This window comes from Anomalospiza imberbis, chromosome 3 (assembly GCF_031753505.1).
Source record: "Anomalospiza imberbis isolate Cuckoo-Finch-1a 21T00152 chromosome 3, ASM3175350v1, whole genome shotgun sequence".
NCBI lineage: Eukaryota > Metazoa > Chordata > Aves > Passeriformes > Viduidae > Anomalospiza > Anomalospiza imberbis.
In genome coordinates this window covers 9,786,754-9,802,395 of record NC_089683.1, presented here as the reverse complement: position 1 = coordinate 9,802,395, position 15,642 = coordinate 9,786,754, and the positions used below count along the sequence as shown (strand labels likewise).

Below are 15,642 nucleotides of genomic sequence, written 5' to 3'. Positions count from 1 at the left end.
TTCACAGGCATTGATTCCATTGGTTATGACAAATGAGGTGCTGCACCACAGTAGGCAAGTCCAACAGTCACACCTATTGAAAACAGCACTTCAAAACTTTGGGCAGTTTAAACAGATACAAATAGAGAAAGAAGGACTGAGAGCAAACAAGGGAGAGCCAGAGTTTAGAGCAGAGTAAGACAGCTGGCCAAGGAAGACAACCCATGTTATTTCACAGACAGGAAATAAAAAGAATTATTTTCCAAGTAAGAGAAAATGAGAAGGTGCACATCATGATGCTAAGAGAAAGAAAAGGGAAAAAGCAGGGAGTTGAGAGGGGCAGTTATATAACAGCCCAAGTTACAATACAGAATCTGTACTTCACAGTGATTGGACAGATTGATGTGTGACATTTTCTGAAGTTTTTGATGCTTCTACTGAATTGAAGCTGTAACTTTTAATTTGCTAGGCCAGTCCCAATTTTTCTTGAAAATCCATCCAAAAGTTTTATTCAGTACTGTGGTATCAACTAAGACTGACATGCTCAATTAAGTATGACTCTTCAGAACAATACCAAAATAAGAGTAATGCACTTCCTGTTTCACCAGCTCCTGTAATGGACATTAGGATGGCATTCAGTAAACTTAGTCTTTTTCTTCGCCCTTGTGAATATTCATCTTGGATACTGTTTCAATAGAAATATAAATGGAAATGTAGGTTTCTATGTTCATTAGTCCATGGAAATGTCAAATTTAATACTAAGATCCAAATTATGTAACAACAACATCCTTTTTAAGGAGTAAATGATCCAATTAGGCAAGCATAACATTTTTCCATCTTTCATCTGTATCACTCAAAACTGATGGATTATAAGAACCCTTTAAAATTATTATCTTCTATTCCCTGCTGCAGTAAACTGGTAGCACAGAACTGACTGCAAAGAGCTACATCTGTTTATGGCAGCAGAGAATAAGACTCCCTGCTAGCAGTGCTGAGGGCTGCAGCACAGCATGTCTGCAAAACATTCTGCAGTGCTGTGCCACCTCACAGGACTCAGTCAACACTCCCAATGCTACCTGCCTTGAAAAGCTTTGTAATCTCTGCCTGGGCTCCTCTTTTCACAAGGAGTGTGACCTGACAGCAGAGGGAACCAGCTATGGCTCAGTGACTCACAGAACTGATCCCCACTGGCAAAAGAGAAACAGACAAAACAGCACCTGCAAAAGTCTGAATTTATGAAAATCAATGGTAAAACTCAGCAGAGCAAATAGAATATTAGCTTGTCCTTTGTATAAAAGTAGCAGGTTTCTTTATCAGTTGCTGATGCTTTAAGTAACCATTTGCATATGCTGTGCAGTGCAAATTTTGTATCTTTGGGGAAGAAACACGTTTTTGTGAAATTACTACTTTAAATTCTGATTTATATCTTTTCTTCTCCAGTGTTCTGTTACACTGTTTAAAAATTAATTCTCTGTTACCAAGACAGCAGTTTCCTTTTTAACCTTCCTGAAGAAAATGCTGAAGGTTTCTTTCCTAACCATGCACTTGAAGTGCCCAGCACACAACTATGGCAACCTGCCCAAGGTACTGCTGTGATGGCTTTATTCTACTTGGAGTTTTACCTGATAGGTGAAATAGAGACTGAAATGCCACCAGTACAAAACTGAGTACTTAAAGGGGCTACAAGCAAGTTGGAGAGGGACTTTTACAAGGGCATGGAGTGATAGGAGAAAGGGAAATGGCTTTAAACTGGAAGAGGGCAGGTTTAGTTTAGGTATAAGGACAAAATTCTTTACTGTGATTTGTGGATGCCCCATCCCTCAAAGACAGGCTGAACTGGGCTTTGAGCAGCCTTATCTCATGGAAGGTGTCTCTGCCCATGGTAGGGGATGAATAAGGGATTTTTGGTCTTCAATTTGCACATGTGAGAGGTCCTTCATGGAAAGTAAATCAGCTCACCACAAGCAGTTCTAGAGTCACGGCTGTAAAAAGTTTGGTTTCCTCACTCATTTACGTTAGCAGATATTGAAGCAACAGCTCAATATAAACGTATTGAAACTGCCTGAGGCTTTACAGTATAATTTTTATAATAAGACACATTACCTGAGTCTTACCTGCACTCTAGATATAAACAGCTCCAAATATGATGAAGTAGTTTCATACTGAATTGTATTCGGGAACACAGATATTGCCCTCTTTGTGATTAACTGAAAAATCCCCCAAATCATGTAAACCATAGCACGGAAGTGGCAGCAAGCTCAGCAATAAATATGCTTGAAACCATAGTTCTGTTCTAAAAAAAGTGACACTACAACGGCACTGCCAAAGAATTTAAATTATCTGCTACAATGTTTACCCCAATGGGGCATTACTTGGCAAACAAGTATTCACCTGACCACACCAGTAATTCAATAACTGCAGTAAATTAGGTTATTTTAATAAATGTATTAATCGACAAAACCTCAAATTCAGCCTTTAGAAATGTAAAAATATGTATATCTTAAAGAAAGACAGTAGTACCCCATGGTATCAAAATTAGAAAAAAGAAAAACTTCATCCAGCAAGCAGCAATGACTCACTCATTCAACCTGAATCCACAGTACCACATATTTTGTTCTTTATCATCTCTTCAAGCACTCTGCCTCTACTCAGATAATACAGATTTAAGATACACTAGAGGTAACAGTAACTCATTACTGGTTATTTAAGAATGAGGCCATTCACAGTCACTTCTGCACACTCTGCCTTACAGTTTCCTGTATTTCCCTGAAATGCCTACATTGCTCCTCAAAGGGAGGGAAATTCCTAAAACTGAAACAAAACCAGAAAGGGTCCATGTTCCAAACCTGATTATTTTTAGAATGTGGAATGCTGTTGTGCATTACTGATAGTTTCTCACTCTTACAGCTGTAGATCACTATCAATTAAAAAAAAAGTCATTAAACACTGGACTGATCCCATCAAGATCTGTACATTTGTTTCAAGTTTTGTGGGTATCAAAATTAAATCAAAGGTCCCTAATATAAATTAGAATTGCTAAATTAAACTATTGATCAGCTTTTCTTCCTGCAGCCAACCTGTGAAGTGAATAAAATTTTTGACTCAACTATAAAAACAAATCCAGGCCTCTTACACCTTCAGACATAATGATTATTCCCTGCTGTGGGGTTACTTCATTGTCATTCTGTTAGCAGATGTAAGAATATCTTTCAAATTGAGTTGTGTTAAAAGATTTTTAAGTATTCTCCCTGGGGAAAATAACCTGATCCTCTAAATACTCTGTTTTTTTCAAATTACATTAGGTTTTTACTTTCCCTTTAACAGTATGGTAAGCATTAAACAAGCTACTCTGAAACATCATAGTACTGCTCATTCCAGGGAACTGTGACCTGCCTTCAAACAGACACCAGAAGATGTAACTGTTACCTCTTAACCAGGTAGAACATTCTTGAACACTTTTCCCCCAAAAAGCCACCTGCATCTAAACAGAAATGGTGTTATCATTTGGAGAACATACCTATGTCATGGGATGAAATGCACAAAATAACCCCTTAACAATTTCAAAACCTACATCCAAAGTTTCCTGGAATGCAGTAAAGACATTGTGCTCTCTAATGGATGAATTCTTGTCTTTTTTTTTTTAAAATCTTGTTTTCTGGATAAAGATCCAGAAGATTGTATCAGTTTTCAAAAATCTTTAAAAACAGAATTATGTTTTTCTTATTTGTAGGTATGGATAAAAAATTCTGGTTCTTTTAACCAATGAATTAGTTGAATGAAGTATTAGAATGGATTAAAAAGCTCTCCACGTGGACAATTTTTAATAATATTCCAATACACATTACGTCAACAGACTTAGTGGAAAACTTAAGAATGAAAGAAATGAGAGAATGCAGAGAACCTATTTTTCATACAGCCATAAGAAATGTAAAGACAAAATCCTGTTCCTTGTAATGTCAGCAAACATTGGTCACTACTCCGTCAAACTCAATGGGATATACATTAAGCAGTACCAAAATGAGCTTAATAGTGTTTATATGATCTTTACAATTAAATACATGGCTGCTAAGGTATAAATGATCTTTACAATTAAATACATGGCTGCTAAGGTATAAATGATCTTTACAATTAAATACATGGCTGCTAAGGTATGATAATATCAACACCTAAAATTGTTAACATTTTGAATGGCCAGAAAAAAAAAACAACAGAGCAACTTAGAAATATTTCATATATGGCAAAATTTTAATTTTCTTAATTTTGATTTTGAATGCAATAAGACTTTTAAACACACGCTTGAAATTAAGCAGGACTGATAAAGTCAATGCCAAATGCCAAGATTTCACTCTAAGGATGTATTTGCATAATTATGGGCATGATTATGGGACCTCCATGAATAATTAACTGAATGTGGTTTAAAGGAAAGAAGTAAATGGAGTAGTGTAGCATCCCTAGGGCTGCTTACTTTTCACACATCTAGATTTCAAGCATTCCAGTGGGTTCATAAGATGAACTGACCATTTGTTTCCTTAAAATAGACACTAAGCATTAAAGCCATACAGTAAAATTCAGATCTTAGCAGGCTAAGACAAAAACCTCAACATTTAAATGGCTCATAATAACTTTTACACATGCACACAAGCTTCCGTCCTTAGGTTGCCTTTTCCAAGACAAGGAAGGAATAAGGTTTCTGGGTAACAGCAGTTGCTGGATCACAAGGGGCAGCAGGACTGCACTGCAGTGAGCTGACAGTTTCTGTCCCATTTTGTGAAAACAACCAATCCTTCTGTGCACACCCTGACCTGGGATCCCTCACTGCTGACAAATACCACGAGAGGGGCTCCATGTGATTAATTAGTGCCAAGGCCAGCTCCATGAACAGGAACCTTTCCCTCTCTATAAATACATCTGGTATGAAATAGTTGTGAAACCAGCATAATTCTACTGTGATGGCATGCTCGAAATTTGGGGTTTTTGTTGTATCTAAAGTGTGATACCACTAGACTGTGAAACATTGTGTCATATAAATCTGCATTACAGTTAAGCAGAATTTAATGTATTCTAGGCCATAAACATAACTATAGAGTTTTCTGCATCTGTAATATAGAAATGTAACGGACTAAAACTCAAAGGAACTTATATTAAAGACAATTCATGTTTCACTGATTCTCAGATATTTTAACTGATACATCTAGGAAGCAGAAAATGTTATTGAAATAGAAACTAATGTGAATTAAATGTATATAACATAAATTAAATGTGTATACGCATAAGTTTAAAGTATGCATGCGAGATGCCAGCCCAGCTGCATTCCTACTGCTTTTCTGCCTATGTATATATGTATATAGAAATATGCAAGACATCAATGCTTTTTAAACATGGCTATCACTGCATACCTCAGTGTGGCCACATATCTGCTGTTATAACTAATCATACAGGGCTGAAGCACAGATAAGGATGTGCTGGTCAAAAAACTTCTGAATATGACAGAGATTAATTCTGAGGTGTTTTTTTACTGACCAAAGAAACTGCCAGTATCTCTGATCCACCTGATTCAGCAATGTAGGCATTTTCCCTCATCAGCAATTGCTAAAAACATCTATTCTACTTTAAATAAATGAGTCACAAGCCAGTAAAAACTACCAAATGCATACAGAGTCCCTGTGTCTGTGTAACTTCTGTCACTGGAAATGTTTACGGCCAGGCTGGATGGAGCTGTGAGCAACCTGGTCTAGGGGAAGGTGTCTGTGTCCATGGCAGGGAGGTTGTAACTAAATGATATTTAAGTTCCCTTCCAAGCCAGGTCATTCTATAATTCTGTGATACACAACAACAAGGAAAAGTCCCTATTTTTAGGAACCCAGTTCTTGGAACACCAAACTTCCACGACCTCCTCCTCTCCCGTTTGCAGACGTGCAGACCACAATCCCACTCCTTGCCAGCACCACACGTTCGTGGTGGCACAACATCTCCAAGGGCACTGCAGCAAATGCTTACACAGAAGTGTTATTGGAAAAGTATTCTTAGTCACTATTCATTCCACTTAGCAAGTGGAAAGCAGCAAAAGTGCCAAGTGCATCTGATCAGCGAGATCACAGTTTGGGAATCACTGTCCTAAATAACTCATAACCTCTTATTATAGAACACCACACTCTTTGTCTTGCTCAAGATACTATTTTAGGCTCTTTCCTACCAGCACAGCATATCATGATGGTAAAAACTTATGGCTCATATCTGCTAATCATGCCCACACTTCTATCTGTCATTTGGTGGACAACTAGCCAGCAATTAACAAGATTATTAACTTGCTGAAGTATAAATTCAATTTTACCCAAACAATTTAAGTCATTTTTTCTGGATTTATACCACTTGAGCTATAGGCAGACTCTCACTCACAGCCAGTTCTGCAGTTTCATTAGAAGCCAGAGGGCTGCAAAAGCAAACCCCATTCAGATGAATTATAACAACAGTCAAGAAGCAATATATCAAATAAATTTAAGCTACACACCACTTCAAATTTTTCCTGTAACATTAGAATTTACTTCTTTTTATGCACAACTTAATTTGAGTTCAAAACTTCACACTGATGGTACATTAACATTTCAGGTTCACATAATCAATGTCTTCACAGATAATTTATTACTCCTTCACCACTTCTCTCCTTTTCCCATACTGTTTCTTAGGATGTAATTCAGTTTCAAAATGGTCTGAAGGCCCTATTCTCCCCGTGTAAAGAGCAAGCAGTGGAAACACTCTTTTGATGGACTATAAATCAATCATTACCTATCTTTTTTTCACCAAGAACTATAAACTAAGGCTAGTTTAGCAGATTTTAAGGACACACTATTATTTTCTACAGGCCATAGAACATAAAAGATCAAACTAGAAATTTATTTTGTAAATTGACTATTAAGAATGCCACACAAAATTTCCTGTCATTCAGAAGGAAAAACATGCCTTGCTGATTTGACTGTGTCTAACTCAATACTCATCTGTATAATTTATGAAGTTCTAGAGATTTATCTTGAATATAATTTATCATTTGACCAAATACTGTATCATTAAGTCACAAATGCTGATTAGCTACTTATAAGGTATATGATATTTTAATACATCATTTGTGTCTCTTTAGTTGATTAAGATATGAATCACAGGATTCCATATTTCTGTAGTACCTGGCAAATACAGACTATTAGGACAAATACATTAATAATTTAATTCTGATTTAATTTTTCTTTATTCTCAATCTCGCTTTGCTACCAAAAGTAGTTTATTGGCAGCCCTAAGGACAAACAAAAGCATGCCTTCCATTTTCTTGAAGGACATTGAGGTGTTGGAGTGTGTCCAGAGAAAGGCAACGAGCTGGGGAAGGGTCTGGAGCACAAATCTGATAAGCAGCTTAGAGAGCTGGGGGTGTTCAGCTTGGAAAAAAGAAGTTCAGAGAGGACCTTACTGCTCTCTACAATTACCTGAAAAGAGGCTGTAGCCAGGCAGGCAGGGGTTGGTCTGTTCCAGGTAACAAGGGGATACAACAGGTGAAAATGACCTCAAGTTGTGCCAAGGAAGGTTCAGGTTGGACACTAGGAAAAATGTCTTCACTGAGAGTGGTTAAGCATTGGAACAGGCTGCCCAGGGAAGTGGTGAAGTCACCATCCTTGGAAGTGTTCAGAAAATAAGCAGACATGGCACTTGATATGGTTTAGTGGGTATTGTGGCATTAGGTTGCCTTAATCTTTTCCAAATGTAATGATTCCATGATTCTACACTTATTTCTGTCTGAAATGTTCTATTTCTTATTTCTCATCCAGCCACGGCAGATGTCCACAGTATTAAACCACTTTAAAACATTGCTATCTATGTACACCTGCTGTCTATGCATATGTTTTATGCTAATTTTAAACAAAATAAGAGAGAACTAGAAAACTTCTTATTTTTGTAACTTTGCCTACACCTAAGGATTGATGTTGCCCTGTTTTACACAGCAGTGTTTAAAATAAATGTCTTTTTAAAAGCTGAGGAGAGGGATAAGGGCATTGAAACTGAGGTAAACTTCTGTATTGTATTGGATGAGTAAAATTAAGTTTCAAATAGTTTTGCACAGTGGATTGATTGCTGGAAGCAGAATTACAGCAGTGAAATGTTCAATTAATGGTGTGTGCCTCTGTGGAGCAGAGATTGCAAGAGTTCTCTGAATAGAAGGATATCATACAGAAGTAGAAATGAAGGGTGTAGCTTTGTTCAGTTTCCAAATTGCTAAGTGATACCCCTCCAGTCAATTAGGAAGTAGTCTGTGATTGATGGCTGCTGTTGGAAAACTTACTTTAGTCTTTATTAGACTTCCATACTGTACTTGAACTAAGTCTTATCAGGAGTATTATTCCTTTGTAGTTTGCTACATTTTAGACCTCTTTACAGAGCAGCATCATTCATAAGTCAAGTGCACAATTTAAATGCTTGCACACTCTAAATCAGTGGTCTCTGAAGTGGGGTGTTTGCACAGTGTGATACAGGAAGAAAATATCAGAAACACTGGATTTACTACTACATCATTGTAGCTTGTCCAAGTCCAGAGGACTTCCAAGATCAATCAGCTTTCAGGACAGGTTTCACTGCAGGTTCCCCCCATCTAACTATGCTTGGAGCACCATCTCTTGCTGCAGATCTGCATGTCAAAAGACTCTTAACAGATACACAAGCAACCTCTCCCCTGCAAACATCCCATGCCCCAGTCTTAGAAAGATGTACTTGCTTCCAGGTAATTCACTGATTTAGTACATCTATTTTTAAATTCAGAGATAATTAAATCTCTCCTAACGCACTCAATCTCTGAACTGGACATTTAATTAAAAAACATACTTTTCTAATCTACTCTTCTCAACATAAACACATTCTAGAGCTTCTTCACTGTAACGTGTCTCTAATGACTGCCAACAGTTAACTTTTTTATTCTCTTAATAGCACATATTTGTCTGGCAAATCTAAAATACTACCTATTACCTAAAATATTACCTAAAATACTTCACTAACTTCTCTTCACATACAACTGTGAAAACTTTTCTGTGCAAATACAGTGGAGACATTTAAAACTCGTGTTAATCTGTTTTTAATAAGCACAAGTTTTGCCCCTGAAACTGGAAGGGTACAAACAATTCTATACACAGGTTACAGTATTGTACCTTCAATCATTTCCATCCCACTCGGAGGTTTACAGTGTCCAGCGTGGCTCACAACCCAGACGGGATACTGCTGGTTCAGTCCACAATAAAGGGCCTGTATAAAGGTCCTGTAATAACCTGCCAGTCCAGGGTTACCTGCCAAAAAACAAAACATACAAGCACAGTCAATAATAACCTTTCAACAGCAAGCAATCTGCTTCAAAACAAACTAAACAGCATTACACAGCAATTTGTTAATTTATTTTCTCTAGTACATTTCCAGTTTTTATTTCCTCAATGTTATGGGCTATGCTATTCAACTTGTTTAATTCCACTGACCAATGGCACTCATGGGAAACATTTTACAGAATTACTTCGAAATTGCAAAACCTAAAATTGAAGTCGAACACAAGCGAAAACATCTTTTTCCGTCAGCGGTCAACCAGCTTGCTTATCTATCCCATCCAGTCACAGGAATGTGAAATTAAAACATCACAAAGTGTACAGCATGTATCACGTGATCCCAATGCCTGCTCTCCAAATATCTCAGTTTTGCCACTTCAAAATAGGTATGTGGCATTGTTAGTATACAAAAAGGCTGTCCTGACCCTAAAAGAAAGGATGATTTTATCTTCAACACATTGGACCAAATAAATATTTTCCTGCTTGCAACTTCATTTTCTCTCTGTCCCTTTCTACACCAGTGGAGAAGCGCTTTCCTTTTCAACTCCTGTGGTCTAGAACCATGGGATAATCTGTCCTCCCTCCTGGTGTCCCAGCAGCTTCTGAGGCCTTCTCATAAAAGGCTGGTGTCTGAATGGACATGATTGCCCTGGGAATTCAGACCACCCTACTCTAAAATCCACTGTTAAACATGGAAAATATCAACAGTCATATACCATTGCTGAAGTGGAAACTGAAATACTGTCCCAAAGATGAAAGTATATATATGAAAGGAATCTCTGGATTGACAAACAAAACTCTATACTTTGCTCCTCCTTTTTTCTTTCTCTGTTGGATATCACTAGTGGATAAATTGGAGAGGAAATCCATATGAAGATGAAGCAGAACTTTCCTAATTTCCATATGATGCATAAAAAATTTCACACAGATACCAGAACATAAAATTCCTATTTATTTATTTATTTATTGATTTTCCAGAGTAGTTACACTGATTTTTTTATTATTGTTTAGACGACAGCAAAGCTAACCATCATGGTTGGGATTGCTCAGTTATGTGCCTTTCAACTCCCACATCAGGCAATTCTTAGTGTGGTTATCGTCAACAGCAAAAGGCAGCACGAGCAGTATTGTGTAAATGGCTGTCATTTTTTAAGACAAAGATATGCCAAAATAACACCTGTGTATTACAAAACAAAAAAGCCTTCATTCAAATTCTGTCAACTTCTCTATATCAGCCTGATTGTAATAACAGAGGCTGAGCTGTGTAAGTATTGACAGTGACAGAGAAGAAGAATTAGACCTATAATCAAATTAGTACCAGTGAAAACGGTGCATGGAAATAAAAACAAAAACTTTTTCTCCTTCAGTAGCGGGTATTTTCATATTTTCTTGTTTTACTTCCACCCTTTTGGTCTTCAGGTAGCACACAGTAAGTTCATTGCTGTCCCAAGAGGTTCCCTGAGCCCAGTGCCACCGAGGCACCCACAGCCACCCAGAGCAGAACCACGTGCATGGGAGGTGCACAGCTCACCTTGGGATGATGCATGAGCACAGGAAGGGAGCCTTTCCCTCTAGGTAATGTATCTCACACACTTCACCCCTCACTTACATTTAGTGTCTCTGGGGGGTTTTAAATCTTAATAAAACTAGTGATCTTAGAAAAACATTATTTTTACTGGAGTACACAGATGTGGGGGGAAAAAACCCCAAACCCAAAACATCACTATCAGTTATTATGTATTTCTAAGCATCTCTTAGTAAGCTTGCCATTAAAGGAGACTTTAAAAAAAGAAACTGTTGTTTTGTAAAAACTCCAGAACACAACCAAATTTGTGCAAGTTGATTTCCAGGAAAACAATTCAAAATTCACAAGACTCACACATCCATACAGTTGCATCATGCTTTCATCCATCAAAAATATACAACATGAAGGGCCCCAGAGACAATAAAACATAATCTTGACATCATTTGTCAAGTTCCTTGGATTGATGATACACAGAGGAAATCTGTCTTTCAGCAAGGCTGAAGAAAAAAGTAGCAGTTATCCAAAATCAATTGTAGTACAATTTTATAGTACAAATTATCATAATGTTTTGCATTATGTTTAATCCTGAAATATAACACCATTAGGAGTTTTGAGATCAAGGAATCACAAAATTAATCTCAATCGCAGCATTTTTTCTTTACACTTTTCTCCCCTTTAATAATGCAGAACAAGGATGCAAGAAATGACAGCAGCTGAGACATTTTGGTGCTCTTTCCCATGATCAGCCAGGTGAACCTAACACATAAAATCTGCTTAGCTGAAGAACAGTCAGGTAAGAACTGCTTAAGAACAGTGAGGCTCTGCATCAAATATTATACAAAGCCTAAGAAAATCTAATACTTCTTTCAGTGAAAGGGGACTTTCATCCTGTGATAAAGGTGGTGTGCATTTTATGCAGGTAGAAGAGAAAATTCATAAATGCAAAAGAAGCCCCAGACCTCATAAGCACCTGCTCCTGGTAAGAGATATACTGAGAGGTCTGAGCTGTTAGAACTGCTACTGGCATTTCAAAATGCCTTGAAGGGGTATGAATTAGAACTGCTGGCACAAAGGGGAATGAAAATCAACAAGAATTTTAACAGCAAAAATTTCTACAGAGAAATCACCATGTGTAAAGCAGCTACAAATTTATTCTTTATTGAACTTGCAATTCCAATGGAGTTATTCCAGATTTGTACTGACCAAGGTAAATGCAGATTAATAGTCCCTGCTCTTGAAAGCTGGCATCTACAATATTTATGAGTGAAGAATATTTATCTCATATGTCTTCAAAGTAATTTTGTAGGCTCTTGATTGAGCTGCTGTCAAAATACTTTATGGGAGGAAAAAAACAAAACCTGGACTGATTAAGATTTTCTTCATACAACAGAGTAATAATAACAGCTAATAGAAATAACTGGGACTTAATATGTACAGCAGTCTGTGATCAATAATGTTTTAAGCTTATCTTTGCAACTGGACTGTGTTCAAATAGATTATTTTATTTTATAGACAAAGAACTACCAGGTTAATCACAAGGGCACCCAGACAGTGCTCATTTGTGCTTTATAAGGATTTCCCAGTACAGTAAACCAGAACTGCCTATGCTCTATCACTCAGCAACTAAGTGTCGAAAAATGGAAACCATAAGTAAATGCAGTGTTAACCTCCATGATTTGAAGGTTACTCCAGTTATTTGAATACCACATCAATCCTCAGACACCTCAGGACAGCTGAATCATTCATGAATGCCAATAAATCTCAAACTGCAGTCATCTGAACCATGAAGCACATCTCAAGCAGTTACTCTCAACTGTGCTTAATTTTCAACAGCATTTATGTTGTTTCAGAACAATAGCTGTAAATGGTGACCATAACAGAAAGAGAATCAAGACGGTAATACACTGAGGATTTGTCTAATTTGCAAAAGATTTCCAAGCACTTCATGGAAAGAGTGTGTCAAATGGACAACTTATACAGTGAATGAGAACAGTGGGACCACTTTATCTGATGCACCCATAAGCTGCAATAAGCACAGGACTCCTGCCACACTCTGTTTTTCTCTGCAACACATGACATTTCACCCCAGCTATTCTACATTAAGCTCAAAGTCTTTCCATTTTTAATTTGAAGTGGGAATCCACTGTTTCCTTTTCCGATCTGTTCCACCCACAGCTAACACGAAACAGTACAGAACAACCAAGAGTGCAGAGGTGGAACTTGGAGCTATTTTAGGAGGTAAATATTCTCCACTGCTATATACTGCAGATACAGGCTTCCAAGAAGTAGAAGTACTACTCTTTAGTCAGCCATGTAAGAAGAAATATGAGCATTACTTATAAAGATGCATTTGCCTACCTTTCAAACATTTTCCTGTAACGCTTTTTCCATCAAATCAAGATTTTAAACGCCATCTGCTTCCTCAATAAGACACTTAGGCAGTGGAAAGAGAATAACTTCTATAAATAGAATATTTACCCCAGGATATCTCTTCTAAAGAATAACCTTTATCCTGATTTCACATGATTTCCTATACAATGCATCATAAAGTCAAACTTGGCCTGTCTTAAAATGAAATACTAATATTTGAGATGCTGCACTTCCACAAGGGGAATTATTCAGACTTGATAAATTTAAACTTGCATACAGTGTACCATCAGTGCAACTCTATCAGTTTAATTATGAATGGAAAACAACAAACACATAATGCTCACTTTAAGTCACAGACACAGCCATTCCTCACAAGCAATGACAGCGTTTATGGCTTACAAATTGCCAAGCATTTTGAATTCTTCAGCAACAGAACACATTCATGTCAAATGGAAACCACAGGTAAGAGAACACTAGCATAAGAAAATCCCATGCAAAAAATGTTTCAGGTTAGAAACAAAGATATTCACCAAAACATGAAAGAAGTCTTCTGAGCAGAAAAATGTGAGTCAAAAATATATACAGCTTGTTCAAAAGAAATTGAGACTATACCATAAAACTAGGTAATTTTTAGCAGTTCTGGAAGGGATAGCTGAATTGAGAGAGATATATTTAAGCAGCATATAGTAAAAGCCAAGAGTGGTGGGGAGTGAATAAAAAACTGACGTGTAACTAAGTCATCCCAAACAGCGACAAGGTTTCTTGCACCTTGCTTTGAAACAAGCATTTGGGTTCCATGCACTGTCCTGTGAGACGTTCCCCAGTGCTTCCAGAGGCATCCCAGGAACCTGACCATCCATGGGAGCAGCAGCTGGCACTGAGCCATGGTGCTTTTTGCACTTCTCCAGCAGTTGCTTTCTGCTTGCTCTGGGACCTCAGCAGGACTATAAAGAATAACGGCAGCTACATGAATACAAGAAGGGAAATACACAGCCAGCAGTGGGTTTACAGAGAACTTTAGGAAACTGGAAAATATGCCAGCAATTACCATAAGAGTAATTTTATAAATAATCCACTTTCAGAATGAAGTGTATGCCACAGTATTCACATTATAGTCTCCTGCAAGAAAAAACAAATGCAGCTTCTAAAAAGTAAAAAAAAATAAAAGAAGTGCAGCCATAAATCAAATTTGAAATCAAGGCGTGCACAGCAGGATACATAAAAATAATTTTTGTGGTGATGATTCTCACTGCCTCTTCACAGAGCTGCCAAAGCTCCCAGCTCCAGCTCGAAGAGCCCCAGTGACAAGTTCCTTGCTCAACGAAACTTAATCTGCCTTTGGCGTCTGACCAGCCACCATGGAAGAAGATGCAACTCCCCTATATTACTGAATGGAAAGCAGCCCACACAGATGTCAGAAGAATTTAAATGGAGCATGCAAAAAACACAATGATGTTCTCACACTTGGGAGAAAACTGCAGAATCTGACACCATGGCTGGTGAGCAGTCCTTAAAAGGCAACACACAGGTCTCTCTGACATGCAAGGTCAAGGGATTTCATATAAAACATGTCAAAAAACATTTGAGTGACCATCATAAACTCATGTCAATGAAGCTTTCACCTGTTTGCACATCTCAGGGGCTGGCATTCTTCGTCCTGTATTCTTTTATAGTCCCCACTCTAGGGGAGCAGCATCAGCCAAGGAGCAAAACATTACAAGAACATTATACAGAAACACATGTGAAAACTCTGTTTGATCCTCTCTGACTCTGGAATAGTGAATTTGGCTGGAAAGCACCGTAAGATATTTGCTGGGGTTGTGAAAATAGGGGATCTCAGAAGTATTCAGCCAGGTGTCTGTAACACAGCTTATTAGAGAGGTTTTTCAAGAACATTTCATATTTTTTCCCTATATATACCTACACACATACACTGTTATTAGTTTGAAACAGCTATAAAACTTACATATAGGATTTTATAATACACATTTTTGTATATGTTTTGCAAAGCCAATAAGCTTGTCTGTTGTTCTCTAATGCTGTTTCACCTTCAGCATAAATGTAGGTTCATTCACCTCTAAAGAAATCCCACAGACAGTCTGATAAACCTGAATTAACCTAACACAGCTGCTTTTGCCCAAGTGACAAGAGTACCTGAACCTTGTGAATTAAAATTACCAGCTAAAAATTGTGACAGTATATGCTGGTTTTCCCATGGCAATAATTAACAGCATCTATCCAGGCGGATAAGATATGAAGCCCAAAATACTGATTTCATCCACTGAAAACCTACTGGACTTTGTAATTAAGCAATATTGCAAGCGTGATAAAGTCCACAGATGTACTTCAATAATTACTTCTGCCATCTCAACCAAAAGAGGTACATAAATACAAAAAAAGCCTTGATTTAATTTTTTTAATGTGTCTGTA

At 37.5% G+C, this 15,642-nt stretch overlaps 1 protein-coding gene across 2 annotated transcripts in view; it reads right to left on the bottom strand.

Moving 5' to 3' along the window:
- The window catches only part of LDAH (lipid droplet associated hydrolase), a 113,529-nt gene that overhangs the window by 71,915 nt on the left and 25,972 nt on the right, over window positions 1-15,642 (bottom strand). For both annotated transcript variants that reach the window (XM_068183357.1, XM_068183358.1), the window contains exon 3: window positions 9,156-9,290. In XM_068183357.1, the coding sequence (XP_068039458.1) occupies window positions 9,156-9,290 (135 nt within the window). The remainder of the gene's footprint in view (window positions 1-9,155; window positions 9,291-15,642) is intronic.